The following is a 23,476-nucleotide window of genomic DNA, read 5'->3' on the forward strand; positions in this document are numbered from 1 at the left end:
TGTCTGAGAATCTCCATAGACACAAATTCACAGCGCATCTTTTGAAAGCACGTTTATTAACATTTCAATAAATAAATGTTCAGTCTCTACCTTGAAGAAAAATGGAAGGAAAAATAGAATCCAGCCTAAATTCCATTGCCAGCAACGGACAAAGGTTAATAAATAGTGCTTGTCAATTACAAATCTTAAGGTGTATGGCAATACAGACTGAAGATAAGAAGGCTAATAGGGCTAAAACTTCAAGACTAGTTTATGGTACCAAAGTCCTAGACTGCCACTTCCAAATCTATGATTGCTTTTCCTACCTCAGAATTCCCTGCATATTGAAAAGGCTAAACGAGTAGAAACAGCCTTCCCTGTCATTAAAAAAAAAATCACTGATTCCAGGAAGATTCTGAATTTTATAATAGTTGAGCCCCTGAACTGTGTAATTCTGAATGCTAAAAAGTACAGAAGATCAGACTATAGTATAACTTTCTAAACATGCTACCTGAATAGAATATTAGAAGCTTAATGTACAACCCTTAGAATTCTTCACAGAAGAAAATAAAGCCTTCTATATGGCATTATGTATATTATTTTCTCACCAAAAATAGTGATATTGCATTTAGAATATAATTGTTGTCTAATTTTAGAAAATCTATTGATTTCATTTTATGAAAGTGAGATGTATCAGTATTGCTTTTCTTTTGGCTCTTGTTTCTTACTTTCTGTTGCATCAGGCCACAGACTCCTTTGAGATCCATGAGGAATCAAAAAAGTGACAGAAATTAATTATTTCAACAAAGTGGTAGAATTAAAAAAAATCCTGAATTACCCTCATACTTGCTTCCAAAACTCTTCAAAAAGATCTGGGCCATTTCAGGCAATGCACATCTTATGATTAAAATTGGTGTTAGAGAAACAAATCAACATGTACAATGACAGTGCTTTACCATTAAGTGAGTGCATATGGCAGTTAATATACAACAAAAACATTTCCACCTTTAAAGGAAAAAACCGTAATTACATAAAGAAGCTAACAAATTATGAATTTAATTCTGCTGCTCTTCTAATTTGAGTTAGATTCTTCGGTGCATTTTTGCAGAGTTTTAGAATCCGGAAACGTTTCTGCAAATCTTTCTCTTGCTTTTTCCCAGTTCCTTTTGTTTTTGGTACTGATGATCTCAATCTCTTCAGCAGAAATAGGCATACTTGCACCTAAGCCTGCATGCTTTCTGTGTAACTGAAGTTTGATCTGTTAAACATTGAATTTTTATAAATTAAATTCAATAAATATGCATTCCATAATTATAATTAATTTTTTAGACATAGAAAAACACTGTTGTGTGCAGAACCTGGAAATAATGTTCTTATTACTTTGCTAAAATATTAAGGTACTGCTGGTGTGCATTCATGCTTTGCATATACAAGACCATCTGTCTTGAGGCACCAAGACACCCAAAATGGCCAATGGGAAAATATAATAACATAGAAATATATGGCCTGATATACTTTGTTGTTCCGGCCACATTCTGAAAATATATTCAGGCTACAGAGAGAGGGTGGAAGATGGGGAAATCACACTGCATAGTAGATTTTATCAAGTATATTACAAGATCAGATATTAATTGAAAAATTTCCAGTATATTCAAATGTTTTAAAGACTAATTTGTTTTAACAAAACAAGTAAATATGCCATGTCAAATTTCAATGTATGTTTCAATCAAGTGGACTACTAGTTCACCATTTAATCTTATCATACATGGAAAACTTCAATTTTCTTAGACAATTTAATTAAGCCTAATGTGAGTTTAGCATCCAGCATTCAGACGCAGGTTTAATTCCCAGCTTCCCTAATAAATGATCAGATCTGAAAAACTGAACTTATCACCTCTGTCAAAAGCTTTTACAGTTTGAAAGACTTTTTTCCAAATTTAATCATCCTTGTGTCTTACTGCTGTTTCAGACCAGATTTCTTAATTTCTTAACCCTGTTGCATATCATGTAAGCAAGACAGCCATGCGTATTATGCATGCATATCATGTTTCTTAGGCTTGTTAGTAAGCAGTAAAAATGAAAAGGTCACTGAGAAATTTGAATTTGTTTGCTTTATCAGTTCCAGTAAATGTATTACAGTGCAGAAACTATATCCTTGCAAATACAATTTCATGTGACATTTGTGTCTAGAATCCTTTGCTTTTAAAGCAAAACTTTGCATTTGGTCAAAAATGGCAATTATTTGCAACTCCATATGCCTGTTGTGAAAGAGGTATTTTGCAAAGCAAACAATCGTGTATAACGTCAACGTTTCAATGATTGAAACACTATATATTTTAAAAGGTTCACGCAGATATCTCTGCATGTAAACAAATGCACAGCTACTTTACTATATAGCTGTCCCCAGGCTGTTGGGAGATAGCTGCACCAACCTTACAAAAAATGCAGCTTTTGTTTTAATGATTGAAGATATGCTCTGCTATTGTTCCTGCACAATGTAAAAGCATCTCATTGGAATGGTTTGCTCGTATATACTACATTGTCAGGATGGTCAGTTCCCAAGCACAGATATTTTAATACCGAGTAATAGTAGGGATTGTGAAATGTTGCATGCATGGAACAAGCAATAGTTGTCCAAAGCACATGTGTTATGTTCAGGCAGAGGCTAGAATACGCATTCTGAGTCTGTGCCTGACATAACACATAACATTCTGAGCAGAGCTGTTCTGACATGGGGAACAGAGGAGAAAATGCAAAACCATCAATATTTGCACAGAGCAGCAATAAAGTGCATGTGATGGAGAATAAAGCAATGAAAAGATTGGATGGAGAGCAAGCGGACAAGGTTAGGTATGCTATACACAGCAGCAGTGGGAGGGAAATAAGGGAACAAAAGAAACTGGGCAAGTGAGGAGAGGCAGATGGGCTCTGGTAGGAGACGGGTAGCCACAGGTGAAGGAGGGTGCTGGGAGATCATGAAGGGGTGGTGGTGGTGGAGGGAAGCCAGGTATCTTGCACTTGAATTTACATGTGGCAGCAGAAAGGAGATAAGCATGGATTAGGGTTATGGGCACAGGGAAAGGACGGGCAAGACATCATCGTCTACGTGCTCGTAAAACCTTTGAAGATTTTTCTCAGATGAAACCAGAAGCAATTAAAATCTTTATTAGAGTTTCAGCCAGTCAGATAAATAATGACCTGCTCAGAATTGGCCATTCCTGTGCATTCTACAGCACAAGTATACTTCAAAATAAATTCTACTGATTTTAACAGGGTTCTTTTTTAATAAATAAAAGAGAATTAAGAAGATATTATTTATATGGGATTCCTTGCTGGAAAAAAAAAACACCTACCGGATCTTTTATTCCACCACCACTTTTTCCAAGTCCTTCTCCTTTCTTCCATCCCATCTTCTCCAATAGTTTGTGTCCTTTGTTATTCTCACTAATTTCCCTTCAAAAGTAAAACAGCAAATATGGAAAAGAGGAGTTGGAATAATAATTGTTTAAATTTTTATAATTGTTTAAATTTTTCAATAATGGAGGATACCGGGTTATATTTTAATACTTATTTTGAAAATATATATATATAAAATATGCCTTCTTATGCAAGGGAATATCTCAAGAGTACCAGTGCTAACATACAGTTATGACCAAAACACCCCACCAGCAATCTACATCCAGATGAGCAGAGATTAACACCAAGATTAACATTAATCAAGAAGCAATACTCCAGTCAAGGAACTGCTAAACAAGTTAACAGTAAATAGCCCAAAGAAATAATCACCAAGACCACTCCCACCAAGACTGACAGGGCAAGGCACTGGAATATACAATGAGAGCAAATCCCATTCCTTACAGCATTGATGATGTTACCTAGCTTGGGTAATAAAAGCAAGGAAACAACTAAGCTCAGGGAGCACCAAGAACGCTTCATGCAACTATAATATTTTACAGTGCCTATTATTCTCATCATATTATACCAATCCTGACTTCCAATTAATGCAGATGTCAAATCCTAATCAGACACAATTTAAAGTGCTTGTCTCTACCATACTTTTAATGTATTTTAATCTTCGCTGTGACTACAACATTGGTTGCTTTGACTTATTGTAATTCAATATTTGTAATGTGTGAAATTATTTTAGATTTTTTAAAGAAAATTGAATCTTGCAATATTGTATATTATTGCAACACCTTCTAATTACGTAAAATAAAAGAAACCAACCAACTTACACATGTATAGAGGCTGGAGCATCATTTCTATAAAAGTTCCCTTCACTTCCAACTGTTTCACGGCGCTTTCCTGCTCTGTCTTTGTAATTCGGATTTTTTACAACTTTATCAACTTCATATTCTGTATTCTTTTAAAAACAAAAACAAATCTCATAAATTAAGTTTACTTTTAAAATCTTAGTTACATATGTTGTGACAGGAAAGTGTGGTAAAAATAATGGGGCATGAAAGATCTTAAAAAACAGACTGAATTATTTATATTCTTTTAATTTAGAAAGAAATGACTAGGCTCATAAAGCAGGGGTGTCCAAACTTGAGAACTTTAAGACTTGTGGACTTCAATTCCCAGTATTCTGGGAGTTGAAGTCCACAAGTCTTAAAGTTCTCAAGTTTGGACACCCCTGTCATAAAGTATGCATAATGAAGAGGAAACAGAAACATGTTTTTCTTATTTGAGATTCAAATTGGAGTACAGGTAGTCCTTGACTTACAATCACAATAGAGCCCAATTTTTTTTGTTGCTAAAAAAGACAGTTAAGTGAGTTGTGCCCCATTTTACAATCTTTTTTTTGCCCCAGTTCTTAAACAAATCACTGCAGCTGTTTAATAGAACCATGTGGTCATTAAGTAGATCTGGATTCCCCCATTGACTTTGCTTGTCAGAAGCCAGCTGGGAAGGTTAGAAATGGTGATCACATGACCCTGGAACCAGTGATGGGTTTCCAATTTTTTTTTACTACTGGTTTTCTCGTGCACACTCACGCACAATGCTTTTGCGCATGTGCAGAAGCGTCCGGGCGGGTGGGCGGAGCCTCCAGCTGCCGCCACTACCGGTTTGGCCGATCCAGGCCGAACCAGAAGAAACTCACCTCTGCCTGGAACAGTGCAACAGTCATAAATACATACCAATTGACAAGCACCCAAATTCTGATCATGTGGCTATGCTGTTATAGTCATGGGTGAAAACCAGCCATGTCACTTTTTTTTAGTGCTGTTTTCTACTTCCATCACTAAATACATTGTTATTAAATCAAGAACGACCTGAACATCCAAATAGTTTTTTAAAAACCCGCTTATTTGTGAGTTTTTGAGGAGAAGCTAATTACCTACAATAGGAAGCTAGTTGTTGGATTAGAAGGGTCTTTTGATTTTATCCAGTAACTCTGCTTTAACATTCTTAAGTTACTATAAAAATGAACTCCTTTAAAAGGCAATATTATGTTTACGATGGTGATGTGGACACTGTCAGAGCCTTTGCCTGTGGTCTAACCAGGCAAAAAAACACATATAAATTAGTTTAAATGCTCACATAATTTATAAATGGGGTATAATTCATGTATTTATACCCTGCATTTTCTTTGGAAATGCAGGGCAGTACATCCCCATGACACATAAAATAGCTTGGGTGAGAGAGAATTACTAATTTAAAATTACTAAATGAGTTTCATGATTGAATAAGGGCTTGAGCTGATGTCTCCAGTTTCAATCCAATATGGTATTCTGATTCTTATTAGTAGTACATCTCATTCTGTATTACAGACCTTGATAACTATCATAATTGAGGCATATCGGAATAGACTAGAGTCCAAATGTTTAAAATAAGTTCCAAAATGCATTATCAATTAAGAATACATTTAAAAATAAACCTACCTGTAAGCCATATTTTACACGTATTTGTTTTAATTCTTTTCTTCTAACTAATTCCTTTTCCTCTTTTGTCAATGAAGGTACAACTGAAATACAAAGAATTTCATCAAATAACAAAACCAGTAACTTACTGCATGTAGACAGGAATCAAATTAGCCATGTTAGACTTACACCTATACCAATGTATTGATCTACCTCATAGTATCTTCAAGACTAACTAATATTAGTGCATCATCATTGTCAAACAGGAGCTCACTTCCTCAGATGTTTAGAATGGGCACGATTTTAATTGTTAAGAGGAAGAGGTTGAGTACCTTATCAATTAGCAAATGGAAATGGATAAGAACATTTGTTATTTGCTAAACACACTCAATGCATTTAAAGTCCTATAAGAACAAACTATTCTATGCATCCAGTGAACTACTGCTCACTAATGAAATTAGCTAGCTTTAAAAACCCTTCCAAATTCAACTATCTTCCCCTTCCATTATAAAACCTGTGAAGGAGCTTAAGTTATTTATTATTTCTGAGTTAATTTATTTCTGTCGATGAAAGACTAAGCTTTATGTTCAATTGCTTTGAGACGAGCAGGATACAAGTGTATATTATATTAATAGTGAGGTGGCTAGCTACACATTAGGACAACATGTGTCTATCTACCACTATACTTTTAACTTCTAACACTTGATACTTTTTAGCTTCACTTATAACTGAAGATAGTAAGAAAGGAGTAATAAGCTCACTTTAGAGAATATTGATTATCTAAATTCAGCTTCTTGTCCTTATACTACTGTGTAGTAACTACTTTCTTGGGTAGACAGGTAGATGAATTCCTATACACTTTTTTGCAGTTCCCCAGAACAGAAATCATGGTATCAAAATTCAGCAGCAAACTGATAGAAAAACTGAAACATTATTCCTAGCCAATTTTCATTTTCAAACAAAATATAAAATATGTCTGAGAATAGGACTGATATTAAGAAACCACCTCTCACTTGGAAAAAAACAAATGTAAAATTCCAAAATCCAACCCATGCACAAATGTAGCCATTCGCACCCCAATGTAGAAATAAATATTGTCTTGAGCTATCTGTAAAGTTTATCTTGGTGCATCTTATGCTAAACTGAGCAGTGAGAATGGTGACCCCAACTAGAAAGAGGCAAAGAACTGTATTTTCCTCTAATATATCTAGGATGAGATCAGATATAGCGTAAGAGCTGTCAATTGACTAAAAAAATGTAAATATATGCCTATATATTCAGCATCCTGAATTGAGAGACAATTTGAGACTGTCACTTAAAACAAAGATGAAGAAAGTTAAGCTTGAAAACGTTTTCATTCTTGAATTCAGGTTGCTTAATATGGCTAAGAGCCCAAACCAGAACACAAGTGCATGTGTGCATGCCGGAGTGCCAGAAACCTGAAGACCAGCTGGCCAGTGCACGCATGCTTGTTTTTTGGCTGTTTTTCGCGCTGTTTTCAGGCCATTTTCAGGCTGTTTTTCAGTCATTTTTCAGGCCCCAAAACAGCCTGGAAAATGGCCGTTTTGGGGGGCATTTTCAGACCATGAAGACCAGCTGGTTGGTGCACATGAAGAGCAGTTGGCGACGGTGCACATGCCCACAGAGAGGGCTCTGCGTGCCACCTCTGGCACATGTGCCATAGGTTCGCCATCATGGGCTTACACCATTAGACTAACACCATTAGGTTGAATATTTTGTGCATTAAAAACATAAAAAGTTTCAGTACTAAAAATATTAATTTTTAACATATCAAGGCAATTTTCAGCAAATCTCAGTAATTGCTAAAATCAGCATTTTCAGTAGTCTAAAAAGTACTGGTATATGACATCTTATAAATCTAATTTATTAAATAAACTCATTTTCTTCTTTATCTTAAGACTCTAACCATGCAAGTTTCATGACTTCAACTTTCCATTATTCTCTCGTCTTATCTGAATTTTATAATATATTGCCTCATAAAAAGCTCTTGAATGTTTCTTATCTTTGGATGATCCACATATCTATGTCTAAGAGGTTTTCAGGTTGACTTACTTAACTATACAATATTATTTTCAATATAATGTTTTGTTTTAACTTTTCCTTAGAAGTTAACCATATTTCATTACTTACTAGAAGATTCATTTTTCTTATCAAGGCGAAGATGGGCTCTGACTTGCCCTGGTTCACATCCATCGCAGGTTTCACTACCAGGGTGTATATGAAAAGATAGTACAGTTTCTCCAATCTTCACTTCATCACCGTGTTCCAGAACATGGGGCTCACTTTTTGTTTTAGGCTGTAAATAAATGAACACGAGATCTGGGAAGCAGAAAATTAACAAAAGAACCTGGGACCATTACTTCAGAGGGAAAGGTACAGGGAGGATCATATGTGACACAGCAAAACATGCATTTAGCAGCGTCACAGCTGAGCAGAAAGGATAGAGAAGTGGCTATTTGAAGTGCTGGGCAAAGGCAGGGGTCAACAAAATCAGCCAGGAGAATGTCTCATTGTTATACTCACCTGAAGAATTTGGTTTCCATTCACCACAGTGCCATTCTGACTGCCTTGATCCACAAGAACATAACTTTGCAATTCATGATCAAAGTAGACCTCCACGTGGAACTAACAGAAAAATATTTTGATAGCAAGTACATAAATATTGTAAAACATTTAAAATGTAATAAATCCATTTTTTTCTGCTGTAATCATCTTTCCAATTACATAAAAATGCTTAAAGAATTAATTACCTTGCTGACAGAGGCCTCTGGAATCTGCAGGGTATGTTCCATCCCTTTCTCTCTGTTAAAAAGAAGTAATTGTTAAAGTCTGGGGATACATGGCACATACATAGCACATATATTCACTCAGAAGCAAGACTAGCCTCAGCAGTCCATGGCAGACTCGAGTTCATTGGCAGAATCGCTCGTTAGTGATTATGTCAGCATTTGTTTAATTGCCTGCTGGAAGCCTTTGGGTTACCAGAGGTACACTTTAAAAAAATAACTTTTGAGAGCTGTAAGTACACTAGACATATAACCCTTTGAATTTTGAGGCTAAAATTATTTTTTAATAAAATAACACCTTTCATATTAGAAAAGTTGAATGATCTTTTACTGTTTGTTTATTTGGTTAAATAATGAAGGGTATACCCTAGTTCTATCAAAATGGACTTAGAGAAGGTCCTCTAAAGTTTGCCCATGTCCAGGTAAAAATTGATTCTTTTTCTTCTTCACTTCACTGTGGAGCATTTGAATCTAGTTATTTTCATAAATTTCTACAAAACCCTACTGTAAATCTGAATTAAACAGTAATTTCATCCAGCACTGTTAGAAATGCCCATCAGGACACATTATTGCCAATATTGTCCAGAGACATCAGTTAAGTCCATCAGTGGACTTAGAAGGGATTATTATTAGAAAGGAGCAGGGTTCAGATAGTTACCTACTTGTGCACACACACACACACATACACAAAATGCTGATTTTCTCAAAATCCAGCAGACCAGATTCAAGAGCCCACCAAAATGCCTTATAATGAGATGATAAACTCAGAGAAAAAGTGGAATTTACAAACAAGAAAAAAAAACCCCAACCCAATTGTTTTTTGTTGGAAACGGGCCTGTTTTTTGTCAAAAACTCTAGAGAGATACCTTTTAGTATTGCTTTTTGCATAGCTTTATGGAGGCTTATAGAGTGCTGTTGGGGGCTGGGCAAAATATGGCCTGTTTTTTGCTCATTTCTGCCCTCCCTAGCCCCCAGGAGCTCTCTAAAAGCCTCCATAAGGGTATGCACGGCTATTGTGGTGAAGGGGTGGGGCTTCAGGAGGCAAAAAATGCTGTATTAGGTGTATAAGACGCACCCAGGTTTTCACCCTCTTTTTTGAGGAAAAAAGGTGCGTCTTATACTCCGAAAAATATGGTATATAAGAAACTAGATTCATTCAAAATGAAGTCTTAATTACGAAGATGATCATTAAAATATTACATATATGAATAAACAGGATGGAATTAAGAAAGAAATCTATACATCTCATTAACAATTGTGTGGTACCTTCCAATTGTGGCAGGTTTCACAGCTGTGATGATATACAGAGACCCCATCTGCAGTACTGGTGACCTAATTACGATCACTCTGATACAAGGTGGCCAGATCTTGTCTTCATCTAAATAAATAAATCAGTATCAGGCTAAGAAGAGAAACTTTCCTGCATTATGCAATCTGCACCCCCGAAAGAGAATTAGAAAGCACATTTGATTTTCAGCCAATGTATAGATATATATCTGGAAGCAATATATAAAATTCACAAAAAACTATGTAAAACCTAAAATATGAATAATGCAGCCATATCTACAAGAGAAAAATTGGCAAACATGTTTTCCCAAGGTGTAGCCATTAAATACCAATGCTAATCATTGTAACTCTAGAGAGATACCTTTTAGTATTGCTTATATAGGAAAAGAATATAGCATTAGTAGAGTTAAAATAATATTAGAGTAACCAAATCAACAGAGAGAACATGTCCCCACTTCAATGTGCTAATCTTAAACTGATGCAGTAATAACTTTGTTAGATTAAGTGAAAGCAACAATGAAGAGAGCTGCTGTATTCTGTTATTCTGTTATTTGAGAGGAAAAATCTCTTATGGGGAAATGCATTTGTAGGTATTACATCTCTTGTTAATTTGAAGAGAGGTGGGAGGAGAAGAGAATGAAATAATACCATTACATTCATGTGGATTTCTCTTAAGCATCTTTCACTAGCCACTGAATGAATAGAATAGAATTCCTAATTACGTAGACATTTGCTTCTTATTTAGTTTGTTTGTTTGTTTGTTTTATTGGATTTATATGCCGCCCTTCTCCCAAAGGACTCAGGGCGGCATACAACATTAAAAAACACATATCCCTAAAGTTAAAAAGAAATTAAAAACACATCCAAAAAAAGAAACCCAATTTATAGGACAATACATTTAAAAAATGAGTTAAAATTAACAGGCCAGGCCGGCTTGCTCGAAAAGCCAACTTTTTAGGGCGCGTCGGAAGGACCGGAGGTCAGGGATTATGCGAAGCTCCGGGGGCAGCTCATTCCAGAGGGAAGGCGTTCCCACAGAGAAGGCTCTCCCCTTGGGGGTCACCAGCCGAAACTGTCTGGCCGATGGCACCCTGAGGAGGCCAACTCTGTGGGATCGTACTGGATGGTGGGAGGCTACTGGTGGCAGTAGGTGGTCTTGCAGGTACCCTGGGCCTAAGCCATGGAGCTCTTTAAAGGTCATAATTAATACCTTGAATCGCACCCGGAAAACAACCGGCAACCAGTGCAGGCCGCCTAAAAGGGGTGTAACATGGGAGCACCTAGGTACCCCCATGACAACCCGCGCGGCCGCATTCTGGACCAGCTGAAGCCTTCGGGTGCTCTTCAAGGGCAGCCCCATGTAGAGAGTGTTGCAGTAGTCCAGGCGAGAAAGGACGAGGGCATGAGTGACTGTGCACAGAGCATCTCGATCCAGGAAGGGGCGCAACTGACGTACCAGGCGAACCTGGTAAAAGGCCCCCCTGGTCACGGCCATCAGGTGTTCTTCTAAACTAAGCCGCGTATCCAGGAGTTGACATTTAATGGCAGTAATTGAAAGATGGATGATCCCTAAAAGTTCTATATTTTAGAAATCAACAAACTAAGAAAAGCTGATTAGGTAATCTTCACCTTACAACAATTTGTTTAGTGACCGTTCAGTTACCACGGCACTGAAAAAAGTGACTAATGACTGTTTTTCACACTTACAACCATTACATCATTTTTATGGTCATTTGATCAAAATTCAGACGCTTGGCAACTGACTCATATTTATGACAGTTGCAGTGTCCTGGGATCATATGATCACCTTTTGTGACATTCTGACAAGCAAAATCAATGGGGAAGCCAAATTCATTTAACAACCATGTTACTAACTTAACAATTACAGCGATACATTAAACAACTGTGGCAATAAAGGTCCAAAATTCACACGTGTCTCGCAACAGAAATTTTGGGCTCAATTGTGATCGTAAATCGAGGACTACATCGATTGTCTATTTTTCTGGAACAGTCTGGAACAAAACAGAAGTGATACTTACTTTTTCTCAGCAGCAGACTAAATGTTATTGAACTTTCTGTGAACTTTAAGTACTTTTTAAAGAGTATTACCATCTTATTAGCTAATTTATATCAACAAGCATCTTATGCCCACTTGTAAAAATAGTTTTTCTGAACATGTGTTTTCAAGTCCATGTTTACTTTTTTCTATCAATATCCATATAAAGAACAACGTGCACAGTAAGTTTTTACTTATATTTTTCTAATTATGGATCATACTTAACTGCAGTATTTATAAGCAGGACATTGGGTTATTTTATGTACTTCACTGAAGAACCTGATTTTGACAGTTTTGCATTCAAATGTGTATAATTCCATTTTCTGACAATTATTTTTTATCGTTCCCAATCTGCAAACATTATTCCTAAATATCCTTCATAAAAGGATCTTTCATAAAAACCTTTCATTCACCTTCACTGTCCACATCTTCTGAATTGACAGTTTCTTCACTTGTCGCTTCATTTTCACTGCTATATTCCTCCTGTTCAGTGTCTGTGATTTCACCTTCTTCGGGCTCGCTTTCTGTATCTGTTCTACTGTCTTCTATACTAGCAGTAAACTCTGTGTTTATACTGCTTCCGTTGGCAGTACCCGATTCCTTAGTCTTTTGAGTGTTTCTTATATCAATATCCACTTTAGCCTTTTTCACATCTGGGAATTCTTCCTCTCCTGGAGAACTTGGTTCATTAGGGGCAAAAAGGCAATTCAGACTGCTAGTTGACTTTTGTTCTTCTGTGTTCAGATTCTGAAGATTTATAGAAAAAGGAATGTAGTTAAGTTTTAAAATCTGTGTGTGTGTACACATACACACAGAGTATATAGCAGGATAAGGAGAATTCACTCTGATCACTTTAATTATGGCAAAATATAATGGTTGCATTCCCTTACTACTCTCAATACTTTTTTAAAAAAACAAATTGTTCCTTGCACTTGGGGATGTCACTTTCCTACTAGCCTTTTGCCCTCAAAGCATTTCCTATATTTTCATTTAGTTCAGTAGTTTGTTAGAATAGTAGTCTATTAGAATAAACAGCTGGCCAACTAAGCATCATTTCCAAATTCTGTCAGTAAACCCAGGAAAAAACAATTATAGTTTGTCTTCATCTCAACAATAACTTTTAATTTCTCTTCTTGGGAATAAACATATAGCTCCAACTGAATTACTTGACAAAAGAGAAGGACAAGACCAGTTGTTTCTTTTACAGAAGTGAGTCTATTATATTCTGGATAGAATTGTCAGGATAGTTGTTTTTTTTAATGGGAGAAAGACTGTCAACCATTGTTTGGTTAATTCATTGTTACTTTTCTGGTTATCTACCCATATACTACTAAATCTCCTATTCCCATAATCTTTAACTGGATAACATGTTGTATTTTGTCAATAGTTTTCAACCAAGATGGGCTATCTTATAAAATGCATCCAAAAGCCAGAACCTTTAATTCCCAAACGAAATAAATTGTGCCTGTTTCAGTGCTGCTGGGCTGCTGCTAATTTATTTTATATTCACTTTTAAGGATACAAATTATTCAATGAGGCCATAAGCAATTTAAGTTCCTTGTTTTATCTACCACTCATTTTACTTATTGTTAAGGCCAAAAAATTACTTACCCCAAAGCAGGAGAAGCAACTTCATGCATAACTTAGGACAAAGTGTAACATATATAGAGCCCATAAGTGTATTTTTTAAATTATCTGTAGGAACAGATAATTTCTGATGACTTACACCTTAAATGACCTGCTTTAATCTATCTAAAGGCAAAAAAGCAAATAAGTCAAATTTCCTCCCAATAATCAGTATAAAATTTAAAAAATCATCAAAATAATTTTATTGGGAAGTACGGCTTATTGGGGGTTATAGTCCAACTCGGTATTCCAAAAGGAAACATCTTTGTCCGTTCCAAATGGACTTGAGATAATCAGGAAAAAAGCTACAAATTACACTTCACTGAATTATTGTGACATCAAATATACAATAACTGTTGCCATAATTGATCTGCACTTCAAATTATAATCACCATGTTTTCCTGAAGGGAAGACTCCCCCCTCCCAAAATTATTATCTGTGGGAGGGCAAACACAATTGAGTACGTAGTATCACAGCTTGGAGTAAAAGCCACTGATTCAATGGATCTTATTATATAGTAAGCATAGGATTTGTTATGCTTTCAGTTCACAATGAAGCTCTACTGATCCATTTCAATAAAGAAGGATCCAATTTTCACCCCCAAATAAATGGGTATAACCGTCCAGTCTGAACATAACAGCAATTTACACGTACTCACTTAACAAACAATCATAGAATTCAATAGGACTTACTAAACATGCAGATTTATGCCTGCTGAGCACAAGTGTTTGTAATTTCTGTCAGAGCATGCATGCCTGTGTGAGTGATCAACACAATTGCTTTGATATAAATATGTACATAGGAGGTCAATAAACGCTACCAACAGGGAATACTATTTTACTGCATTTATCATTTGATTATTATTACTAATGCACCACAAGCTGCCTTTTTACGCACTAAAAATCATTTGCTAAGTAAATACCTTGTGCTCATTTGTCCTAGAACATTCTGCATCTTTTCGTTTCTTTTTGCTTTTTCTGTCTCTGCTGCTCTGAAGAGTTTCAGTTCCATAAGACTGTAGATCCACTCGAGAGTGGAACTGGTATCGGCCACTTTCAACATCACAGTAGTAATAAATTCCAGTGGTTGGATCATAATACAGCTGATTTTCCTTTAATAAAGTTAAATATGCACCATACCTTTACATCTGGTATTTTATACATATTACTATGTAGTTTGACAGATAAATACTATAACACTTGACAATACATTTCATAAAAACACTTTGCAAGAGATATAATCCATAAAAGCATTTGATTTTAAAAATGATGTCATTTGATTCAAACAATTGTTCTGCTTTCCCTCACTATATATCATCCCAACTCTTTCTGGACAATTGTGGACACTCTGGAAAAAATTCTGCAATAATGTATACAATGTGTGTGGTGGAGAGGGAGGCATAAAATAAGTCTTGGTATATCTGCAAAAACCCATCTATGTAATGTTGAATGTAGTCCTTGCCTAAACTTTTAATTCCAGCAGTACAAATAAAGTAATGGCAATATTTCTACTTTTGTTTGTAACAGATATCACTCATGTCTTTTTGTCTTCTACTGTATGAATTACTGTAATTCATCTTACATAAGACTGTTATTTAATGTAAACAATTACTGTACATCATATAGTAATTTCACTATCTATAGCTAAAGATTTCCCACAACAGAATTCAAAGTACTAGTTTTCATAAATAAAGCCTTTTGTAGCTCAAATATCTACAAAGCCATTTATCTCAGACAGATTCTGTCTGCCCAATGCAAGAGAATACCTGGATTGCCCCCTAAGGCAGTGATGGCAAACCTATGGCACGTGTGCCACAGGTGGCATGCGGAGCCATTTGTCAGGGAATGCGAGGTGCTGCCCTGTCAGCTGAGTTCACCCTTTCAAAAAGCCATTTTTCGCCCTCCCCAGGCTCCAGAGTTTTTATAGGAGCCGGGGGGGGGGGGCTAAAAGAGCCTCCCCCGCCCCCATGGAGGCCTTCCGGAGGCTTCATGAGCTTCCCTGAAGCCTCTGGAGCGCAAAAAACCGGACTTACGGGCAAACTGGAAGTTCGGGAATGGACTTCCTGTTTGCTTGGAGAGTCATTTTGACTGTTCCCGAGGCTTCAGGGAAGCCTCCTGAAGGTCCCTGAAGCCTTCGGAGCGCTTAAAACGACCCTCCAAGCAAACCGGAAGTGACTTCCGGTTTGCTCGGAGGGTTGTTTTGACTGCTTCAGAGGCTTTAGGGAAGCCTCCTGAAGGTCCCTGAAGCCTCCGGAGGGCTTCTGGGGGGGGGGGGGGGGGAGGGAGGCAGTTTTCGCCCTCCCCATGCTCCTATAAAGCCTCTGGAGCCTGGGGAGGGCGAAAAAAGCATGCACAAATGGGGGGGGTCGTGCCTGTAGTGCGCGCGTGCACAATGGGGGGTCGCGCATTGCATTATGGGTGTGGCACGCCTGCAAATGACCCCCCTGCGCTCCCCCCACTTATGGCACGCGAGCCAAAAAAGGTTCGCCATCGCTGCCCTAGGGCAAGGATAGTTTCTACTATCATCGACTTTTGGAAGCTTGTAAAAACTAGGGAAATTTTAGAAGGTCTGAGACCTAATTGGTATGGAATTGCTGGCACCAAATGTGTAACTGTTAAGTATAATACCATCCTTCTTGCAGTTGTTTGTACTTTTGTTTCCTTTGACTGTGTCATTCAAAGAAAAACATGTGAAGAGGTAAGGAAGAGACAAAGAAAAAGTAGATAGAAAAATAATCTTTTTCTGATGCCTTTTTTCTTCATCCCTATTTTCTCTCCCCTTCTCCCCAACTACATATATTTTTTCTTTGAATGCATTTCTTATTATATACATTGGCTGTGTCAATATATAATGTGCATATCTTTCTACACTTCTTAGAATCCTTCAAGTTAAAAGTGCCTAAGTAATCTTTATAAATAAAGCTTTACTATTAAAAGAAGTCTGTCTGTTATTGCCCTCTGTTCAAAATTTTTGGATGAATTAATTTTTCAGTTAAATACATGTAGCACAATTCTGGATGCTCTATTTTAATTTCTGTATTTCCAGATTTTTGGTATAATAAGTCTTAAAATATATGTTTAAGAATGTTAAATTGATACTGTTACATTAAACTACTTTTCTGATTGCATCACTGATCTCAGAATATGAATATTAAATGGGATCACCCTACTTTAATTCAATGCCCCTCTGCACTCTGCAATTCAACAATGAAAAATTCAATGAAAAAAAACTTTACCGAATTATAATAGAATCCAGTGCTATGGTCATAATATAATCCAGTATTTTCATCATATGTAAATCCTGTTTGTGTTACAGCAGCTTCTGCAGCAGCTCTCAGACTTTCTGCTAATGTGCCTTCTGTTAATGAAACATCTTTTGATTTCTAGGATTAAGAAATACAATATACCATGATAAATTATGTTATGTAGGAATTTTGCAATGTTTATTTTGCAAACATTATTTTATAGTAACTTTACGAAGGATTCACCAAATCCCAAACTAAGTTTAGATTTCATTCTATTTGATAGATTTCATTCCAAAATATTATCTGCTAAATATATTAGCTTATAAGGGCAACCAATCCCACTTTTTATTATAAATTATTTGTGTGTGAATCTCTAACATAATACAGCAATGTTTAAATTGCATCTTATCTTTTTAAAAAGATAAATGTTCCATGTAAAATATTTAAAAAATCATGCTAACAAAAGAATTGTACAAATTTGTAGAAATAAGTACACTGTAAAAAAAGAAGATATGTTTATTATACAGAATAAAGTATTTTTAAATTACTCCAAACTTTTCTTTTTGTAATTCTTAGAAGACTCCAGAATCATGCAAATAAAATTCAGTGGCAGATTTGTTTTCTGCTAATTTCCAAAAGAAAAGAAAATAGTGACTGTTGCTAAAATTAACTCCATTCATTACTGAAATGCACTGATGTTATTGCTGTAGCTACTAAAATAGAATTTTAAAAAATATTATTTCATCTCTTTACTACAAAGCATTGTCCACGCAGACACAACCCTTCCACAATTAAAATAGACTACAAGGCTATTTTAAGATTATAGCAATGATCAATATGGAGGGAAGCTGCTAAAACGTAAAGAAGCACTTAGTGGCATGTATTTCATCAATAATAATAATAATAATAATAATAATAATAATAATAATAATAATAATAATAATAATAATAATATTAATAATAATAATAATACTTAGCCGCACCCTCTCCCGCAGGACTCGGGGCGGCGTACAATGAAACATATGAAATAAATATGTGGACAAAACAAACATATGACAGAGACATGTACCGAGACACACACACAAGGAGGAGGTCGGCTGATAAATAAAAACAATTAAAATACAGTATTTAAAAACCCCTAGATAATTAAATATAATTAAAATACCCAGTTAAAAACCCGTCAGGAGCGATATGGTTAGATCAAAGTTCAAAGTTGAGCCAGGCCAGCTGCTTGGAATAGGTGGGTCTTAAGCTTAATATGAAAGGACACAGTTACTATATGATAATACCAGGTGGTATTCAGACGGTTCTTTCTGGTTGGGGCGAACTGGTAGCGGCGGCTGCGGAGGCTCTGCCCACCTGCCCTGACATAATGTGCAACCTTCTGCGCATGTGCAGAAGGTGGCACATGCGAGAAAAGTGAGCATGCATGCGTGCTCACATTTGCAAACCGGTAGGGAAGATAAGTGAATCCCACTGCTGGATAATACACAGCTACAATTAAAAGAGTTTTAAGTTTATTTAGAGAAACATGTTTCTTTTTTCATGCATCATTCTATATAGATAATTCAAAATAATGCTTCAAGCATCAATAGCCAGTATGGTGACATATATAATTAATTTTTGGCCTGGTAGATTAATCTTAGTATCCATTTAATACATTGTTGTTTATTAGTGAACTTCCAGCATCTCTAAACATACATTAATTTAAAAGAAGTTAGAAAAATGAAATGAACAATGAAATATGCCACAATTAATTTTTGGATGAAAATATAAATTTGACAAATAAGCAAGCTTACCTGCACATTATTTATTATGTTGCCCTGTTCCTCAAGCTCATCTTGCTGTCTGTCTTTAACATCTAAATGGTTGTCTAATTGTGAATGATCTGTACAATTTGAGTTCAATATTTCATTATTGTTGTTTGGCTGCACTGGTGCAATGGATACTTCAGAACAGTTGTAATAATCATGAGGATAGTAATAATCTGTTAAAAATTAGAGTGAAGAATTAGACATCTGAAAGAATTTTACATCTGAGACCATATTCACACACACACACATATACACATATATACATACACACACACACACACACACACATATCCCATTTCCTAGTGTTCATGCATTAAAGTCCACCACAATTTAAATACCAAAGTAAGATTCTAAGAAGGGTAGCTTTTAGTTCTCAATTTAATTTCGGCAGCATTATTTATCAGAAAATAATAGCATACAGTAATTTGGTATTTGTAAACCTGCTTGGAACCTTTTTTAGTTTCATTAAGATTAGATAGATAGATAGATAGATAGATAGATAGATAGATAGATAGATAGATAGATAGGTAGATAGATAGATAGATGATAGATAGATAGAGGCAGGCAGGCAGACAAGCAGGTAGGTAGATATAGATACACACACACAAACACACATACAAACACATCGTATAAATAGCATCAAAGCATGCAAAAAAGACGAAGACTGTTGTTAATCCGGCTATGCTTGGACTCTGTATAATATTGAGACTATTGGCCCTTCTAGAGTAGTTCAAAGATACATAAGAAAACTATACAAACATCCCAATCATTATGAACACCTAAAAGCATATTTTCCTCAGTGGATTTGCCTTGGGAAATAGCCTTAACCAAAACATCAATTTTGATAGTAACTGATTTGATAGCTTCTCTTGGTAGATAGAAGCTAGGGATAAGCAAATAGGAATGTTAGATTTGTTACATTTTTTTAGTTTTAAAAATATATTATCATAATGAATCTTTACTGTACTGTTGGACAAAATATTAAACCTAAAAATAAAACAGGGATTAATAATAAATTTATATAAGCAAATAAATACTTGAAAAAAAGCAGGGTTGATTTTGATTGGCTCAAATTGTATCATATCTAGTTACTTGATTGAACTTTTGTCATTATAGCTCGTCATGATATGAACTGTAATTTTAAACACTGCTACATTAAACTTGCTTCTCCCTTCTCTTCCCTTCCCCGCCATCCTTTTTTCCTTTTCAAATAATGTATTTCAGTCTATATGGGAATTATTTAAATATTACTATTTTTAAGTTGCACTCGAAGCTATTGTCTAAATAATTTCGTAACAAGGTTTTAATAATAAAGGTAGACTTATAATGCAATTTCAAGCATTTTGTATTGGTTAGGACAAAGTCCTTTATCAGCAAGACAAACACAGCAGGCATGTATCAAATAGCCACAAGATTATTTTGAATCTAATAAAGGAGAACATTTGTAGTTCAGGATCGAAATAAGAGGTCTTTGCTGCTCTCTGAGCTTGGATGTTTTTTTGCAGACGTTTCATTACCCAAACTAGGTAATATCATCAGTGCTGGCAAACAATGTTAGAAAACAACCAAGTTCAGAGAGCAACAAGGATCCCTTATTTTGAATCTTCATAGGATTTCCATTATTTCCTATTACCTGCATATAACCATGCAGCAGAGTCTTCAGTTTGCACTTCTACAGAAGATGTTATCTTCTCATTTCTTTCACCATTGCTGACTTTACCAAGTTTTTCAACCTACAAGATAAAACAAGCAGTTAAAAATTAAACCCACAACATAGATTAGTATGACTTATTCAACCCAAAAACATTATTTCAAATTGATCAGATCCTCTTTTGTATAGAAAGGAAAAAAAAGTGTTGGTGGACATGCATGTTAATTTGACTGTCAGACAAAATTTAATGCTTTCAGATAACTACATTCTTTTGAATTACTAGCACTTAGAAATTGACCACTGAACAACCGAAATGGATTTTCCATGCTCTGCTTAATAGTAACAGGGTTGTCCTTCATCGCTGGAAAAGTACATTTATGGTGCATAGTTCTAATGTTATTTGCAATATATGAAAGAGTTACTTACATAGGTGGATTATGTATTGGAAATTATAGTCAAACTTCATTGAAACTTTGTGTGTATATATAAGTTGTAGTATATATAATATTTTTATTGTTGGTTACTTCTTTTTTGCTTTTGCTTTTTGTGTCTATTCCCTTAGTTAAAGGGAGGGGGAAATTTAAAAAAAAACTGAGCCCAAAACAAAATCTTATGAGATATGATCATGCCGGCCAGCCAAATCATCTTCTAGCATGCCATTAGCTGTACAGCTACTCTTCAACTTATAACTACAACTGGGACTGAAATGTGCATTGTTAAGTAATGTGATAGTTACGTGAATTATGCCTGAATTTATGGACATTTTTGCCGCAGTCATTAAGTGATTCACTGCAGTCATTAAGCAAATTCAGCTTCCCCCTATTGAATTTGCTTATCAAAAGTCCCCGGGAGGTCAATAAAGGTGATCACATGACCTAGGACACCACAACTTTTGTAAATATAAAAGTGGACTGCCACATGCCTGACTTTTGATCACATGACAGGGATGCTGCAATAGTCATAAGTGCAAGGACCGGTTGTAAGTCAATTTTTTTACAGCAGCATCGTAATGTCAAATGGTCATTGAACAAGTCAAATGCTACCTGTAAATGGATCATGCAGCCTAACTGATCTTTTATCCACTTGCTTTTTTCTCTTTTTAACAGATTCTTATTATTCCATGGCTCTGAAAGACTACTGAGCGTCCTTAACCATCTTCTGAATCATTTGAGAGAACTTATGTCTAAGCCTAACGAGAAGGAAGGACTCACTGGAGAAGAGCCTAATGCTGGGAAAGACTGAAGGCAAAAAGAAGGGGACGGCAGAGAATGAAGTGGCTGGATGGAGTCACTGAAGCAGTAGGCGTGTGCTTAAATCAGGGGTGTCCAAACTTGGGAACTTTAAGACTTGTGGACTTCAACTCCCAGAATTCCCCAGCCAGCTGGGGAGTTCAATTCTGGGAGTTGAAGTCCACAAGTCTTATTCTGGGAGTTGAAGTCCACAAGTCTTAAAGTTCCCAAGTTTGGACACCCCTGGCTTAAATGGACTCCAAAGGATGGTAGAGGACAGGAAGGCCTAGAGGAACGTTGTCCATGGAGTCGCGATGGGTCAAATACGACTTTGCAACTAACAAATGTCTAAGCCTACTTTCCTCTGGAATTCAAGTATTAGGAATAGATCATAATGGGAGAGGTGGGGGAATGTATGTTGTCACTAAGAGTCAAAACTGATGTGATGGCATTTTATCAGTTCAACAGGACAACTACAAGCCAGAAATAAATATTGGGTGGCTGCCATGTTGAGAGAAGAAGGGCAGATGCTAAACCAAGATCGAAGGAGGGAAATCTTAGGGAAAAGTGGACCAGGACGGTTCAAGTCAAGCCCAACATCTTTCCCAGACTCTACTCCCTGTCAGGGAAACTTAAGTGGAGGTAGCTGAGGCTCAGGGTTGCCTCCTGCCTCTATCCAAGGCCCGGTAGTGAATCAAAAGAGAGTCCAGCGGACCTCCTCCCTTCAACAGAGGCGACAAGCAACCGACTCTGCGGGTTCCCGGCTGTGCAGCCCCAGCAGAGCGGCCGCCTGTCCCCGAGAAGCCGGCCGGAGTGGAGAGGCGCAAGAATCGCGGGGCGTCCCCGAGAGCTCCCGCCAGAGCGCCTTACCTGCCTCCGTAACTTGGCCGCGCAGGCCTGGGCTTGGAGGCGCCGCTTCTTTTCCCGCTCCAGTCGGCCCCGGTAGGCGCTCAACTCCACTTCCAGCGCAGCCACTTTCTCCCGCAAGGCAGCCGCCGGAGACTCGCCGGCCGCCTCGGCCATCCCGCTTCTCCCTGCCAGGAGGTGCGGCGGCTGTTCAGCGATCAGCCGGGCAGGCTGAGGAGCAGCGACCTCGGCGCCTGTTCAGCAGCGCCGCCGCCGGTGCCTCCGCAACGTCCCTCGCGGCCATCGCAGCCGCGGAAGCCTCCGCCCCCACTTCCAACGCCACAGCAGAGTCGGCCGCTTCCCCCTTTTTTTCTCCCCCTGCCCCTCAGCTCCTCGTGGGTCTTCTTCCTCCCTCAAGAAAACATAACAAAGTTAGCCGGGGATTATGGGCGGCCTCGTCGCTCTTCCTCTGAGAAGGGAGGAAGTGACGCCTTCCTGCGCCAAACGGGGATCGAACAGCTGGGTCCTCCTCTCCCGGCCTGCATTTTGGTGGCCTGGGAAGGCGCGGGAGGTCTTTGTCTGTCCCTCACCTGGGTTTTTTTTTTTTTTTTTGCATGCTGCCTTTGGCCTGGAATCCCAAAGTTGCTTCCCCCCCCCCCCAAAAAAAAAGCAACTGGACTTTCTGGATTTTTTTCTTTAAAGACTTTCGCTTCTCATCCAAGAAGCTTCTTTGTATTTGCATCTTTTATATTTGCGACTAACTCAAATATTTTAGAATTCATATTTGCACTGGCAAGTGTTTGTCTTCAGTAACCTATTATTGATTATTTAACATTTATTTAGGGACGAGGTGGCTCAGTAGCTAAGACGCTGAGCTGCCGTCTCAGCTTCTGCCAACCTATCAGTTCGAAAGCATGTAAAAAATGGAAGTAGAAAAAATAGGAACCACCTTTGGCGGGAAGGTAACAGGGTTCCATGCTCCTTCGGCATTTAGTCATGCCAGCCACATGACCACGGAGACATCTTCAGACAGCCCTGGCTCTTTGGATTTGAAACGGAGATGAGCACCGCCC

The 23,476-nt window shown here is 37.2% G+C and overlaps 1 protein-coding gene across 1 annotated transcript; it reads right to left on the reverse strand.

The window, feature by feature from the left end:
• Positions 1–39: 39 nt before the first annotated feature.
• AGGF1 (angiogenic factor with G-patch and FHA domains 1) lies at positions 40–22,833 on the reverse strand. The gene is given in 15 exon segments (XM_081943022.1): positions 40–1,083; positions 1,085–1,237; positions 3,333–3,432; positions 4,215–4,342; positions 5,865–5,947; positions 7,995–8,160; positions 8,388–8,489; positions 8,615–8,666; positions 9,917–10,028; positions 12,407–12,740; positions 14,542–14,730; positions 16,855–17,001; positions 18,663–18,850; positions 20,311–20,410; positions 22,428–22,833. Coding segments are annotated over 15 exon segments (2,064 nt in total). The 5' UTR covers positions 22,581–22,833; the 3' UTR covers positions 40–1,026.
• Positions 22,834–23,476: the final 643 nt, after the last annotated feature.

The sequence above is a fragment of the Natrix helvetica genome (genome assembly GCF_964273705.1).
Source record: "Natrix helvetica genome assembly, chromosome: 2".
Classification (NCBI taxonomy): domain Eukaryota; kingdom Metazoa; phylum Chordata; class Lepidosauria; order Squamata; family Natricidae; genus Natrix; species Natrix helvetica.